At 38.6% G+C, this 17,302-nt stretch overlaps 1 protein-coding gene across 6 annotated transcripts in view; it reads right to left on the bottom strand.

Moving 5' to 3' along the window:
• Nucleotides 1-206: 206 nt before the first annotated feature.
• The window catches only part of atp6v1h (ATPase H+ transporting V1 subunit H), a 91,633-nt gene continuing 74,537 nt past the window's right edge, over nt 207-17,302 (bottom strand). For all 6 annotated transcript variants that reach the window (XM_069921494.1, XM_069921499.1, XM_069921497.1 and 3 more), the window contains 4 exons: nt 12,868-12,993; nt 11,901-12,002; nt 9,382-9,495; nt 207-745 (listed from right to left, as the gene is read on the bottom strand). In XM_069921494.1, coding sequence (XP_069777595.1) covers nt 685-745; nt 9,382-9,495; nt 11,901-12,002; nt 12,868-12,993 — 403 coding nt within the window. In that variant the 3' untranslated portion in view covers nt 207-684. The remainder of the gene's footprint in view (nt 746-9,381; nt 9,496-11,900; nt 12,003-12,867; nt 12,994-17,302) is intronic.

Raw genomic sequence — 17,302 nt, 5'->3', positions numbered from 1 at the left:
TCATGCATATTTTCCAGATCTTTCTTTCAAATAATCTCATTGTAACATTACATACTGAACAACTTCCTTTACTTTCCAATGTTCAAATTGTTAATGTAAATGATATTGTCTTTCTGGTTGGTTGGTTTAAAACTTTTTTTTAATGCTCTCAATAGCAGTTATCTAACTTGAAAAATGCGAATTAAAGACTCCACTGCAAGAAATGATTAACATCTTATAATATTTTATAAGGCTTCAAAGATTGTCATAGAAACAGAAGATTAAATGTTGTCGATCTAGTGACTTCAAATCCACAGATTAATAATTTATCACCCTATCGAAATCTGTGATAATCATTAAGATACAGACAGCAACAAACATTGATATGCAGCAGATAATCTGATACTATGAAGTGCAATTATATTTTACTGAAAACAATGTGAACTAATTCAAACAGCACGTCCTAAGGTTGCTCAATGAACATATTTCTGATACAGTAAAATGCTTTACTTAATTAGGATTCATATACTATTTTGCTAAATACATTGCACTATAAGGAAATGCAGCATGTCAAATGAAAACAGTGTTATTCATTGACATCATATTATATCCTTGGTTCAACATACACAGAGAAACAATACATTACATCCTAAACAACCAAAGAAAGCATACTTTCAGCACAGACTCTGGAAGCTTTGTTAAAATTCAGCTTCTTGTCGTTACAGTTGGGGGTTGTTCTGACTGAAGTTGTTTTCCAAGATACTCCCTGAGAATAATAAAACAAACAAGGTTACTGTCTTTGAAATGACAAGCATTGTTCATGAAATTTAAAGGCCTTTTATTACATAAATAAATTGCTTATTTCTCTCCAAGACCAAACCAAAAGGAATGAAAGATTACAGTCAGACTGGTACTTTAATGTTATTGCATTATTAACGGTTAGTTTTCAAAACAAAGATTAAACATATTTGAAGAGAATATGCAAGTCAAAAAAAGTACTGAAAGTAAGACAAGACCTGAGTTTTAGAGTCCATTACACTGCATTATAGCTGTGACAAAAAGGTTTGTGAAAGAAGAACAACATATTTGTCATTAATGACTCGGGCAGGTTGGAGGAAATGAACAGATATTCTAGTCATCATATTTTATTTAATTATGCTAGAAAATAAAGACAGGTTTTAACAATATAGTGTCTATATTTAAACTTTTGCAGAAGTATTGTTGAGCTGCAAGAAATTAGCTTGAATGAACTCTGCAAAATAATAATAATAGTTCTTGTGGATCTGGAGTAAGGAACTTGCTTTATTTGAATTTATTAAATTACATTTTTAAGGTAATAAATAATTGATTCAACATAACCATCTAATTTAAATGTCTATCATAAAACATACTTTGATAATTCCAGAAATAGAACCTATTGCTAAATGAGAGGACTATTTTAAACCTTTAGGTTTAAGGGTGTACAGGACAAATATAAAGTGTTGTTTGTCCAGTTTACATTTAGCCACGCCATGAGAATAGATGAGGCCAAGAACAGACATGTCACTGCAGGAATGGTTGGGGGAGTTAACCATATAACCATTTACGGAGCGGAAACAGGCCATGTTGGCCTTTCGAGTCCACACCGGTTCACTGATTTTGTGCGCAAGTTGATGGTTTGCTCCAGGAAGGACAAGTTTAGACCAGGAAACAGGGTATAGATGTTCAGCAAAGTTGTCATCAATCTGGATTTCCTCATTGATGCAGAGGAGGCCACATGGAATACCGAGTGCAGAAGATTAGGTTGGACAATGTGCATGTGAACCTCTGCCTCATCTGTAAGTACATTTGTGGCATTGAATGGAGGTGAGGGGGGAGATAGAGAGACAATTTTGCACCTTCTGTGGTTACAGCTGGAAGTGCTTGAGGGTTGAAAGTTGGATGGGGAAGAAAAGCAGACTGGTGCAAGAAGGGCCAGAGGATAATGTGATTGATGGGGGGAGGTGGCATAAGTACAAGAAATGGAAGAGATACCAGTGGAGGTTTTTAACATCAATAACAGCATACATAGCCTGTGTAACCAATTATATTGTATCGTGTGTAACCTCATGTTGATTGTATTTCTCATAGTTCCGGAGCATAGCTTTTCCATTGTTTCATTCTTTATCTTTATGTTTAGATCTTGTTCCCATTTTTGTTTGGGTTTACAGCTTGTTTCCTCATTCTCTTTCTCTTGCAGTTTGATGTACATGTTTGTTATAAATCTTTTAATTATCATTGTGTCTGTAATCACATATTCAAAATTGCTTCCTTCTGGTAACCTCAGCCTGCTTCCCAATTTATCCTTCAATTTGGTTTTCAGTTGGTGGTATGCAAACATTGTACCATGAGTTATACCATATTTGTCCTTCATTTGTTCAAAAGCTAATAATTTATTTACACCAAAAATTTAAATAAATGGGACCCAACAGTATCAGACAGATGTTTTCGCTGTAAGAAGGAAATGGGAACAACAGTACATGCAATTTGGGCATGTGAGAAAGTGGAAAAGTTTTGGGAAGATCTAAACCAGGTATTAAATAAACTCACAAAAAGCAACATACCAAAAAATCCAGAGATCTTTCTTCTAAGTAATATAAGAAGTAAAGAACTTGGACTCGATTTGGATGGAGCACAAAAAAGATTTATTATGATAGCCTTAGCTGTACCAAAAAAATGTATTATGTCAATCTGGAAATTAGAATATAGCCTGAGATTACAGCAATGGTACACAGAAATGAATAAATGTATTCCATTGGAAAAAATAACATATAATTTAAGAAATAACATCACAGTATTCGAACAAATTTAGGAACTGTACATGGAATACAACAGAGAAGTCCTACCCCAGACCACCACCGCCTAAAATGACAGAAGGAGAAGACGAAATGAACTGATGCAGTACGTAAAAGTAGAAGACACAAATTTCTTGTTTATTTTCATTGAGTGATGACATTGTTTAATGTATCATATATGTTGAACGTTGAGTGAGTGGGGAGGGGGGGAAAAGGGGAGAAAATGACACTGTATATTCAAGAGGGAAATGTTTGTGTGTATTTTGGTCAGTATGGTTCATAGTGTGAAAAATAGCATACATAAAGGGAGAAAGAAGTTGGTGGAGAAATGTGCACTATCTACCATGAATGCTGTTTAACTTGCTGAGTGCCTCCAGCAACTCTTTGATTGTTCAAAGATTCCAGCAGCTGCAAATTTGGTGCCTCTCTCTCTTAAAATAGATGCTTTTAGCAAAAGAAATAATGTTCTAGACTTGTCTAGCTAAGCACAGATTCTTAGGAGCAATACAAAAAGAATACATAATATGGCAAAGAGGGTGATCAAATTTAAGTTCCTGGGAGTCACTACCTTGGAGGATCTTTCCTTGACTCAACACACTAATGGCATTGTGAAGAAAGCACGCCAGCGCCTCTACTTCCTCAGGACTTTGTAGAGGTTTGATATGACACCAGAAACCCTGGCAAATTTTCACACGTGTTGTGAAAAGTGTGCTGACCAGCTGCATCACAGTCTGATATGGAGACACTAATACCCTGAGCGTAAAGCTGAACAAAAATTAGTGAATACTGCCCAGCACATAACAGACAAAACCCTTCCCACAGAACATCTGCAGGTGTGGAAGTTTGAGGTTTTAGGGCAGGGGTGTCAAACTCAAATTCACGGAGGGCCAAAATTAAAAACTTGGACTAAGTCGAGGGCCGAACTAAATATTTATTGAAAATTTTCAACAACATCTGCATGTTTTCTCTTCTTTCAACATATGTAATGTTAAACTTTTTCTTATTAAAATAAATGTTTAATAATAGTTTTGGATAAACTCTTTCCTGAAGCATTAACAAATGAGAAATAAAATATTCAATAAATAATATTTCTCTATAGAGGATTTGTCAAAAGTTGCTAGTGTGCTGTCGAATAGTAAAATCTGAGGGCTATTGAGAATGTGGGAGAATAACATGATTCCTGAAACAATCAAATGGGTGACTGATTGTGGGCATGAACTCTAGCAGGGTTATTTGCCATGCCCTTTTTCCATTGGTACAGATATCATTTGATTTACACACTTTTCAAGTTTTATGCCTAATGAGCTTGTATCCAGGTGCAGGACCATTTTTAACCAGGAATATATTTATCACTGTGACATGAAACTATTGGAAGATCGTTTTATCCTGAGATTAAAGTTCATTATACTTACTCAGGCCTGTGTGCGGGAGGGCGGGGGTTTGCGGGCGATCGGGTCGGACAACGACAGTGCAGGGGCATCGGCTCTCGCTGCAGGGCGGCATCTCGGCGGATCAGTGGCCCCGTCACCATGAGTCGCGGGTCGGCCTGCGGCAGGGAGGGGGAGTGGGCAACGGTCCTGGCGAGGTCAGGCCTGAGGCCTCCGGTTCTGGGCGCTGGGAAGCGGCCTTGGCTTCCCCTGACACCGGCCAGGCCCCAAAACCAGAGTCCACAGTGAGACCCTGCAACGTAAACAGAGGAGGTGGGGGCGATTAGCGGGCTGACGCCAATGCATTCTGGGATTTATAGTATTAGCTGTGCATGCGCTATACTGGTGCTGCGGCCAGCGGGCCACCTCTAATACATTTTTGAAATGATCTTGCGGGCCAAATATAATTATATCGCGGGTGGCCAGAGTTTGACATGTGTGTTTTAGGGGGTCCAGACAGTACAAATATCAGAAAATATCACAGGAATGGAAAAATGACAAATTCTAGTCTGTAATTCAAAGTCCCAAAAAGCAGGCAGAAGCTACACTCCACATATTAAAAGACCCTCCAGACCAAGCCATTAACACCTTACCCCTCTCTTCCCAGAAACGATTGAGGTAGTTAATTAGAATTCATGACCATGAAGGATCCCTTCATTGTGCTGCTGTTCGCAACCGGCAACAACCAAGTCCATTCATGAATGCTTCCTGCCCAACACTCCGCTATGCCATTACTATTACATGATAGATGCAGCTTCTACTGTCAAAGGAGGCTGCTAGAAACCGGCGCCGACAAATAAGATGGTACAGACCCCCTCCCTGGGTGGGTAATTTCAGTCACTATTGTATGGCCTGTGAACATTTCCAGACAACTGTACAACTTATGAATTTCCATATGTATTTGTTATCTCTGACTGACATAACCCTCTTTCTCCTGCCTTTTGAAATTAACAAATGTATAATGCTTATCTTTACCTGTAACAAAGTCAGTGGAAATCTGTGTTTGATAATTACGCAAAAGAATGACTTATAAACTGTACCCTTTGCCTTGAATCTTCAGATGAGGTTCTCTGATATCACTGAGGTAACTCTGTCTACCTAACACTGAATATCGCTCATTCCCACTGGTGTGACAAGAATAAAACTGTGTCTTGTGTCTTTTGTACCATAACAGAAGCCTAGACTTTAACACAGGGAATGCTGCTGTTGGAGAGCAGCAAAAGTCATCCAGGATCTACACCACCCAACACACGCTCTGTTCTTACTAGGCCATTTCAGGCATCTGCAAATAAATCAGCCAGAGACATTGACAGTGAGACGAGGTCAATGTTCAGGCATAGGCTGATAATTAGCAAGTAACATTCATGCCATAAATATGTCAGCCAATTACCAACTCTAACAAGAATGAATCTAACCAATTACCCTTAAATATAATGGTATTATTCATCACAAAGTCCCGCATCAGTACCCTGAGATAGGAAACAAGAAAGGTCACCATTGACTAGAAACAAATGGACTTGGTGTACAAGTACTAAGGCTACATTAAGTCAGGGGCTGTGTATCCTATGGCAAGCAACTCACCTACTGATATCCAAGATTTTTCCACCATCTACAAAACACAGACCACTTGCATGGATGAATGCAACACCAATAATTATCATCTATCTTATCATATAGAAAAATGCCTCAATAACCACACAATGTCTGCAGTACTCCCATCTACAAAATTCAAGAGCACTTCACAAACCAATAACTTCTACCATATAGGGCCAGGTCAGCAGGGACATGGAACACCACCATTTGCACTGTCCCTTTCAGGACTTACATCATGGACTTAGAAATATATTGCCAGTCTTTTATCAGCACTGTGTCTGAACACAGTCCAAGAGTACTTTGATGATACCGTTACTAGAGAGACTGCACAGTTCAAAGTCATCTCACTAGCTTGCCAGTAATGCTCAGGTCCTCCTAATGAAGGTTAAAAATAATGTCTTGGGTTAGTCTTCAATGGGTAATGCCTGGATAATGATAACTAGTTCTTGGATTTCCCACAAAATGAAGTTTCCACCATCACTGAAGAATTTGTTGGTTTAATATATGCGTGTGTTGTTGATGCATTTGTAGATCTTAATTTTTTAAGGTCATGTTGAACTCTGGAATACAACCAAAGATTTTTTTATTATTTTAAATCTAGTGGAAACCCCTTATAGATTTACAAATTTGCACTTCAAACACATTTATTCAAAAAGTATATGTAATTATAACACTTTAGCCTGATTATTAATAACAAATATTGAGTGTTTAATCTTTGAAATACATGAATTGAAAACTTTAATCTTTTTCATCAAATTAGTTGATTAACAGGGTGGCACAGTTGGTTAGCTCAACGCCTTTATAGTGCCAGCGATTGGGACCGGACCTGGGTTCAAATCCTATGCTATTTGTAAGGAGTTTGAATGTTCTCCCCGTGTCTATGTGGGTTTTTTCCGGTTTCCTCCCACTGTTCACAATGTACCAGGGGAGTAGGTTAATTGGGTATAAATTGGGCGGCATGGACTCATGGGCCAAAAATGCCTGTTAGCATGCTATATGTCTAATTTAACTAGCTTCTGTGCATTTTGATGATTTGGAGTTCTCAAAATAACATTTAAATTACATTGATAAATTTTGTTGAAAAATATCTATTTTTAAAAAATGTTTGAGTGCACCACATCAGTTGTGTTTGTGCAAGTTTAGGTCTTGGACACATTTTGCTCTTTGGCTTGGCTTCACGGATGAAGATTAATGGAGGGGTAATGTCCACGTCAGCTGCAGGCTCGATTGTGGCTGACAAGTCCAATGCGGGACAGGCAGACACGGTTGCAGCGGTTGCTCAATGTCCCACTGCTAACGACAGAGAGCATCAGGAATCTTTACAAATGGAATTCATCTTTTGGGAAATAAAGAATTGGAAGGACAGCAAATGAAGGGGTGAGCTTGATGTCAAATTAAGCTGAGGGGAGAAGCTCGAATTCAGAATGGATAAATAGAATTTTCCATAATGAATAGGTAAAGGCTACAGTTATAGCTATTCACTTTCTGTGGAAATTGTTAATTTCCACAATATTTCTGGTATTCACTTTAGGAAGAAAAGTGAATGCCAGAAATATTGTGGAAATTAACAATGCCACTAATCTTGAGATGCAAATTTCTCTGATAAACTTAATAAGACAATTAATGTGCCAATGCAGTTACTTCATGAAGTTAACCACAATACGATTGCAAAGTGGTGATCTACAATTCATGGGGTGATTTCACTACAAAGTGGTCTGTTTGGCATGTCAATTTCAGCTCGTCTTGTTCGGCAAAATCTGGCTTTCAATTCTATTAATTTTTTAATTCACAAAATTGTACAAAAAGGACTTCATATTTTCATATTATAACAACACATTTAAGATTTTAAAAATTTGATATTTTAGGAGTAATGACAAAGGCAATTTTCCAAAGGCCAACAAACTATCTAGGCCTCAAATTCATTGATATGGATTATGAAGATGCTTTAATGGGAATATTTTAGCTAGGAGGCACGAGACTTACAGCCCAAGTTTTCTGAATTCACAGCCAAAGAGAAATTCTTAAATGTTCTTTAGGATACCAATGGCACAGATTAGATGACAAAAATTGTGCAATTGAAGGCTGAATATTGTAATCATTATCAAAAATAAGCTTTTGTTTATTGCAAGTCTAAAATCTGAACTAAAAATTGTTGCTTGCTGACCAATAGTCTTCAATAATTTTAATTGTTAATGTCATATTACCATTGAGTGAATCAATGAGTCTGGGCCCCCAAATTTGGAATTTGAAATTATGAATGGAAATTTCAGAATGAGTAACTTTAAAGTATTGTACTTGTTAACATAGAAACAATTTCATTTTATTTACCCCTTCTGCTCCTGAACAAAGAATAACATTCTCTGGTCCTCACAATCCACCCCTTTTGAAATTTCCACCAGTTCCAAAATTGCACCACACATATTCTCTTCCACTTCCCTTTCAATATTTAAAATTGATCACTCCTTTTCTAACTCCCCAGTTGGCTCTTCTACACCTACCTACTACTCCTCATCTTACAGCAGTTTCCCATGTAACTGCAAGAGATGCAATATCTGTCTTTTCATTGATTTCCTTTCCACCATCAGGGAATCCAAACAGTCTTCAGCTCAGGCATTGATTCACTGGAATTCCTTTTAATCCGACCTCCCAGTCTATGGCCTCCTACACTATTATAATTGAGGAAAAATGCGTCTTCCGACTGGTCATATTGCAGCCTGCAGGGCTCAATATTGAATCCTCAAAATTGGAGAACATGCTGTTTTTAAAAAAAAATCAGGGTTAGTTATTTGTCTTCCAAATCCCATCTTCCTTTCCTCTACCATTTGTACATCCCAATATGGGGAAGAGCAGAAATACATTTAATTAAAAAAAAAAGTGCCAGATGACTTTTTTTTTGGTGGAAAGGGTTTCGTTTAATGACTCAACTAAAAAGGACACTTCTGATAATCAGGCCACATTCAAGGTCATCTCATTCTGGGTTAAGCTTGAAATCAGAGGTCTGCCATTGGGGTAAGAAGACATTGGAGTGCAGAAGTCAATTGAATCAAAGCTTTAAGATATGAAAAAATGAATCAGTTTGTCACCTTGCACCATTATTTTGTTTTAATCTCCTTCACTTCACCAGTTATTCAACTTGGCAACTTGAAACATTTCTTTCTGCTCCGTCCTGATACATCTGCACTATAAACGTGCCTACATCTGACTTCAATAGACAATTTAAGTTCTTCCTTATTACATACATAGAAATATTTTTTTCTATTTGGTTTAATATATTCTGCAATACATCAATTGCACCTTTTGTTAATTTCTTTATTGCATATTCTTGCTTTTTCAGTATGCTTGATGCAAATTTTCCATGCATTGATGTAAGCTTTTAATCTTATTCAATGTTACTTTAAAACATTAACAGCTTATTAAACAAAGCAGTTTAACTGATCCTTAATGACTGCATCACAGTCATTCCCTTTGTTTCACCCTTTGCCCTCTCTTAACTTCTCTGCTCCCCAAACCAACTTGTAATTCTAATGTACACACGTGGACCAAATTTATTATCAGAGTTGAACACGTACCAGTTGTGGACCATCAATTTCTGTACTGCCAAAAGAGCATTGTAGCGAACTTGTTGATCTTCATGATGCATATGGTTCATTACAAGTTGTTTGCCTCCGAGCTGCTCAATTACACTGGGATGGAGGAAATATTCACAGTAAATGTTCAAGATATGCAACTTGTTTTTGAAAAATTATGATGTAACTAGCCGCAATGAGGCATTCAGGGACTGTACCAAAGACATCCGGAGTAGAATAAAAAAAGTGAATGAACTTGAACTTTAATGCTGTTCAAGATGCCCAACAGACATCTAATTAATGTTATTTTGCAGTATAATCACTGCATTATAAGCATACTATCCAGTTGGTAAACAAATGATGTAGATGATGGAATAATCGACTTTGGTCACATTGGCTGAAAGGGATGACTGCTCACCCGGGGAAGTGCACAAATATTCATTTGGAAAAGTGCCCGATGGCTATTTAGGAGTAGGGGTACAGCTTAGTGTCTCAGTTAAAAGACAACACTTCTGATGATCTAATAGTGTCACTCCACACTAAAGGTCAATCTCATTCTGGGTTAAGCTTGAAATTGCAATTTTCTAACCCAGAAATCAGAGGGCTCCCCACTGAGATAAGAAGACACTGGAGTTCAGAAGAGAATTGAATCAAAGTACAACTCTTTAGGGTATGAAAAACAATCAGATTTTGATCATACATTGATGAAGGGCTCCAACCTGAAACACTGGTTATGTCTCTTTATCTTTGCTTCTTAAAGGACACTGTTTGACCTGCTGAATTTCCCCAGCACCTGTTTTTACTTCAACCATGGTATTTGCTGATTTTTGTGTTTTACTTCAGATCTTGAAGAGTTCTGTACCTCGTCCCATTATATTTCTAAACTCCCAGAATCCACTTGTGATGCCCGCTGGGTACTTGTCACGTTGCTTTCTGTTCCGTCCTGATGCACTTCCTTTCCCTTTATATAATTATTATGTACATTCCTCGAGTTGACAGGTACTTCCTTATTGCATATTTATACATTATTTATCTGTTTGCTGCAATACACTCTGAATGTAGTACTTTTTATTGATTTCTTTGTTGACTTTATTGCTTTCCCAGTATGCAAATTTTCCCTGCATACATCCAATTTCTTGATCTGAGTTCAATGTTGCTGGTTACTGAGTAACTGACTAGTGGAATGACATTTTGGCACAAACTAGAAGAGCCAAATGGCCTGTTTTCTGTGCTGCCACATTTAAAACTTATTTTTGTTATGTTATTCCCAGATGGATGCATACATATCCCATACTACATCAATGCTTTGAGTAGATATGCCAGTAACTCCAACCTGTTTTTACCTAATCTGCCACACTAAAAATCCTTTCTACTTCCACTTGTTAGGGAAATTTTCTTTCCTTTCCAAATTACATTTGCCTTTACAAGATAGATAATCTACAGAATTTGCAGTTTCGACTCCCACTCCATAGCCTCAAGTTCATAAACCAAGTTGATGTCCAGGATAGGGTATTACCATCAGTGGAGCAGATGCCTCTCAGATTAACCTATTACTTAATTTGGTGAGTGCTAAAGATCCTGTGCTATGCCAAAATTGAGACAATATTTGTACTTGCTTCTCTTCTGGGAAGAATCCTGCACAAACTAACAAATGGCTTTCTGCTGCTTCCACCAAAAATTTTACCATTACATGTTGGAAGATGCATGAAGCTGTAAAGACTAATAACTAAAAGAAATGTATCTGTTCATAGCAGACTGCCAAAGTCTCAAGCCACTTCAAACTTCCTGTTACAAGATGGGAGATTGCTCCTGGACAAGGCATCTCAATTGTTAACTAATCTTGGAGGTGCACTGCAGATTTTCCCAAAATTTTACGAGGCTAAGAGAATTAAATGCAGTTACAATTGGTTAAATGGACTTTTATGTTCCTATGGGAAGGGATAATTCTAAATAAGCTCAAACAATTCTAGAATAAGACAAAGAAATTCTTCATGGAAAGGATACTGGAAGATTATAACTCTCTCTTCCATGAGCATGTTGTAGCTTTGGTGAGGAGCCGGGTGTGACAAAATAATAATTTTGCTATCAGCCAAGAGTACCAAGAGCTACAGAACCAAGATGGAGTTAAAATACAAAATGGTCATTATCTCAATGAATGGCAATTGAAGCTTAAGCCCATTTATTTAGAATGCATTTGCTTTTACACTCAACAATCTTCAATTGCTAACACAGTGGACAAGCAGAAACAAAATTTTCAGTCCTATTGATATGTAAGTATTTGTACAGCTAAATTTACATGAATTGCAGGAAATAATTAGCAAAAAAAATTGTTTTATATAATTCTCCCATATGCACTAGTTGCCCTGTCATGTTGCTAAATATGGATACATTGAAGAATGCAAGAGTTTTTTGAATTCCTAAATTGATGACTAATTACCTTCTCATTTTCATAGCAAATAGGCAAAGCATTGATAATTTAGAAGTATATTTTCAGTAAGTTTTAATCAGTGGCAATTTCTTACCGTTTTCCCCGAGGGTAGTGACGCACATATTCACCAACATCATGTGCGGCCACAGCCAAAACTTGAGGGTCATCAGAGACTTCCAAAAGCCTTGTGAGAATCCTTCACAAAAGAAAAACGACAAAGCAAATGACAAAGAACATAGTTCTTTCACAATATACAGTACAACTCCGATTATCCGAAATCGGATTCTCTGAAATAAGGATATTCCAAACAAATCAAATCCTCATTTATCCAAATTTTTTTTGGAGCTGAATTGACCAGGGTTTTTGCACTGCCAGTGGCAGTGGGACCTCAAACTCCTGGGTGGCTGAGGGAATTGTGGGCTCTTGGCAGGACAGGGGCCTTGGTGGGGAGGTGACAGTGATCGGTGGTGGCCAGGATTTTTTTGCTGAGAATTAAACATTATTTTAATGCTTAAAAAGCCTTCCCTTATTGTTTGTTGTTGTTTAAAAACGGTTACAAGTGATTTTCTGTTGCTACTGGGCTGTTTTTAAAAATAAATCAGTTCTCCGAAAAAAAAATATCTGAAAATAGGCCCTGTCCCAACTGTTTTAGATAATCGGTAATTGAATTGCTTAAATCTTCTCAATTTGATTTAATAAGTAAATTCAAACATTAATATTTGGTAGCAACTGTTAAGAATCGATATTAACTTAAGTAATCCAACAAGTGACCAAAGTCATTTTGAAAAGATCATTAAGCCCATCACCTGCTTTAGATGCTGCAATGCTAATATACCACTGGTGTCAATTAATAATCCAATTACAAAGAGCAGTTAATTAACTTTCCTTTTCATTAAGATGTCAATGACAAACATGATGACATGAAAACATACATTTATATAGCATTTTAAATACCACTGAAATCTATTAATATGAGTTGGGCAAGATGGGCTTGAATGCCAATAATAGTGCGTACAAATCCATTTAAGTATGACAAATACAAATATTGAAAATAAATATACTTAAGCAATTCATAATTTTTCTCATTCAATCTTGCAGCATTTTCTCGCCAGAATTTTTCTGATTTGTGAACAGGACTCCATTCCAGACGTCCTGACTTCAGTTCAGAGCTATATTCATCAAAGGAACTGAAAGTGAAGCCATTTAGGAGTGAGGGTGAGAGATGTGGAAGAGAAGAGTAAGGAAAAAAAAACAATTCTGCAATAACAACAAATGCTATGAAAATCCATGTATAAGCAGAACAATAAACCAAATGCTTGTGTTAATATTCACCTGAGCCTCCGTCAGTTCTTCCTCAACAAGCCCTTCACCTCATATTTGTCTAGGCTTTCCTAAGTTACATTCACCTTTACCATTCTCTGTGATTAAAACATTCTGGATCATCGCCTTCCCAAGATCGTGTTATATGGCGAGCTCTCCACTGGCCACCGTGACAGAGGTGCACCAAAGAAAAGGTACAAGGACTGCCTAAAGAAATCTCTTGGTGCCTGCCACATTGACCACCGCCAGTGGGCTGATAACGCCTCAAACCGTGCATCTTGGCGCCTCACAGTTTGGCGGGCAGCAACCTCCTTTGAAGAAGACCACAGAGCCCACCTCACTGACAAAAGGCAAAGGAGGCAAAACCCAACACCCAACCCCAACCAACCAATTTTCCCCTGCAACCGCTGCAACCGTGTCTGCCTGTCCCGCATCGAACTTGTCAGCCACAAACGAGCCTGCAGCTGACGTGGACTTTTACCCCCTCCATAAATCTTCGTCCGCGAAGCCAAGCCAAAGAAGACACAGGATAACACTGTTTCCTCCATGAACACTATTTGATATTTTCCTAACAGTCTTGCATTGATGTTTGCAGACATACGAGAGGCTACCGATGCTGGAATCTGGAGCAACACAAACGACTGGAGGAAATCAGCAGGTTGAGCAGGGCAGAGGGAGGGCACTGGCCTGCAATGTTGACAGTTTTTTTTTCTCCATTAATGCTTCTTCCAGCAGAATGTGTTGTATTGATCACTTTTTGCTATAATTTTCATCCAGTAGAATCACCAATTCTGTTCAACACTTGTCACGGTTTTAACAACATCCATTAAGTTACTCCTCAATGATCCCTCTTCAAAGAAATAGCTTGCTTATCCATTCCTGATTGAGAGGACATCAGGTTTTTAAAAATAATTTTTGTAAATCCCTTTTGTAACCTCTCCAGGGCCTCTAATTTTTTTATAAAATAATATAATAAAAATTCTAATCTGCTCAGCTTCCAGGCATCACTGAAGTTTCTCAGGGAAGTGTCTTCAGTCCATTAGCTTCAACTGCTTCCATCATCAGGAATGTTTGCTGCTGGTTGCATATTATGCAATTTCACTTGAATTCCTCAAAAAAAGGAGCAGCATATGCTTCTACACAGCAAAATTTGCATAGGATTGAAAGATACAAAATTAATCTTTTTCCATTCTAATGTCAGGCAATGACCATCTCCTCTTCTAACTACAACCTTTTGACAATCAGTAGCATTTTATGACTAAAATTCTCCATCATCACTAACCAGAAACTTAACTAAATCATGCAGAGAAATATGGCTGCAAGATAATCCCAGAGTTCAGGTATCCTGCATTTCACTTCTTTACATTGATGCATTGTGTGCAGTGTAGTTACTGCATTAGATCAAGGATATAAAGGATTTGAGAGGGTGAAGGAGGTTCAATAAGTCATTGCCTGAATAGGGCGGCACGGTTAGTGTCGTTGTTACAGTGCCAGCGACCAAGGTTTGAATCAGGCAAGTTCTCCCTGTGTGGGTTTCAATAGACAATAGACAATAGACAATAGGAGCTGGACTAGGCCATTTGCCCCTTCGGGCCAGCACCGCCATTTTAGATCATGGCTGATCATTACCATCAGTACCCCTTTCCAGCCTTATCCCCATAACCCTTAACTCCGTTACCCACAAGAGTCTTATCTAACTCTCTTTTGAACATAGTCAGCGAATCCGCCTCTACCACCCTCTGTGGCAGAGCATTCCACAGATTCACACTTCTCTGGGTAAAAAAATGCTTTCTCATCTCCGTCCTAAAGGGCCTACCCTGTATTCTTAAACTATGCCCTCTCGTCCTCATCTCCCCCATCATTGGGAACAAGTAATCAGACTTCAGCTTGTCTATCCCCCTGATGATTTTGTATACCTCAATCATGTCCCCCCTCATCCTTCTAAACTCCAATGGATACAAGTCCAGTTTTTCTAGCCTTGCTGCATATGACAACCCTTCCATCCCTGGAACTAACCTTGTAAATCTGCGCTGCACACCCTCTATAGCTAGTATGTCCTTCCTCAAGTTTGGAGACCAGAACTGGATGCAATACTCCAGGTGGGGTCTCACCAGGGCCCTGTATAACTGCAGAAGGGCGTCTCTGTTCCTATACTCCAATCCCCTCTTTATGAAAGCCAACATTCCATTTGCCTTCTTCACAGCTTTCTGAACCTGCATGCTAGCCTTCAGTGACCGGTGAACAAGTACACCCAGATCCATTTGCACTTCCCCACTCCCTAGCTTGTCTCCATTTAAATAATACTCAGCTTTCCTATTACTTCCCCCAAAATGAATAACCTCACATTTGTTCACATTGAAATTCATCTTCCATTTAGCCGCCCACTCCTCCAGCCTGTCCAAGTCCCTCTGCATTTTCCTTACATCCTCCTCACACCCCACACCGCCACCCAGTTTAGTGTCATCTGCAAATTTGCTCATGTTATTTATAATCCCCTCATCCAAATCATTAACATAAATTACAAACAACTGAGGACCCAACACCGATCCCTGAGGCACTCCACTCGTCACATCCTGCCATTCTGAAAAAGACCCATTTACTCCAACCCTTTGTTTCCTATCTCTTAACCAATTTCCTATCCATGTCAGCACCTTACCTCCAATACCATGCTCCCTGATCTTGCCTACTAGACTCCCGTGCGGTACCTTATCAAAGGCCTTCTGGAAGTCCAAATACACCACATCCACTGGCTCTCCCGAGTCCACCCTCTTTGTCACATCCTCAAAAAATTCCAGAAGGTTAGTCAAGCATGACTTACCCTTAAGGAACCCATGCTGACTAGCCCTTATAATATTATTACTGACTAAGTGTTCTGCTATTTCTCCTTTTATGATGGACTCCAATATCTTCCCCACCTCTGATGTCAGGCTAACCGGTCTCTCCCTCCCTCCTTTCTTAAAAAGCGGCACCACATCAGCCACTCTCCAATCCTCAGGGACCTCCCCGGAATCTATGGAACTTTGGAAAATGTCGACCAGTGCCTCCACAATTTCCATAGCCACCTCTTTAAGCACCCTAGGATGCAGCCCATCAGGCCCTGGGGATTTATCAGCCCTCAGTCCCAACAATTTACTCATAACCTCCTGCTTCTGGATCCGGATATCCATTAGATCCCCTACCTCCCCAGTAAAGTTCCCCAAGTCTCTTGGTACCGCATGACCACTACCCCCTAACTGACTATAACCTATATCCTCCTTGGTGAAGACAGTTGCAAAGTATTTGTTAAACTCCTCTGCCATCTCCCACTGTCAATTGGGTAGCATGGCCTCGTGAACCAAAAGGGCCTGCTACCATGCTGAATATCTAAATATTTTAAAAATCTAAATTTAATTTAAAAGTTATAACAAGAGCTTGGACAAACTTGGATTGTTTTCTTTAGAGTGTGGAGGCTGAGGGACGATTAGATAGAAGTATATAAAATTATGATATAGAAGGAAAGATGGTCAAAATCTTTTCCCCGGAGTGGAAAGGTCAAATACTAGAAGGTACAGACTTAAGGTGAGAAGGAGCAAGTTTAAGAGACTTGTGTGGCAATTTTTTTTTTCAGCGAGTTTGATGCCTGGAACATGATGCCAGGAGAGGTGTTAGCAGCAGATACAAGAGTGACATTTAAGAGGGATTTGGAAAGATACATGAATGGATTTTAAAAAAAAAAGAGGGATTTGGACCATTTACAGGATTGACATCATGGTTGGAACAGATATGGTAGTTGGAAGGGTCATTGCTTCACTGCACTGTTTCATTTTCTATGACTCTCCAAAATTTATCTTCTACAAGGACCAAATCAGAAAATATTTCAATACTTACCATTTTCCTTGGTGTGTGTAACCCAAGGAAACTATTATGTGAAAAATTGATTTCCTCTATAAACCCAGAATATTAAGCCAGCAGGCATGTGGTGACACTATCAGCTGCAAATCCACCTGCGCCCCCCCCCCCCCCACCTTCCCAAAGTTCAAGGGCAAGAAATCTATTGACACCAATACATGGTGATCATTATATATCCTATATTTTTTAAACTATTTGGTACAGATAAATCAAGGTGCTCACAAATCCTGCTCAGATTTCCCCTAGAATGTTTCCCTGAAGCAAATATAAAAATCTGATGATTTAAAA

The sequence above is a fragment of the Narcine bancroftii genome, chromosome 2, assembly GCF_036971445.1.
Source record: "Narcine bancroftii isolate sNarBan1 chromosome 2, sNarBan1.hap1, whole genome shotgun sequence".
In the NCBI taxonomy this organism is placed as follows: Eukaryota; Metazoa; Chordata; class Chondrichthyes; order Torpediniformes; family Narcinidae; genus Narcine; species Narcine bancroftii.
Note: the sequence above shows the minus strand (reverse complement) of the source record. Positions and strands in the feature narration are given on the sequence as shown.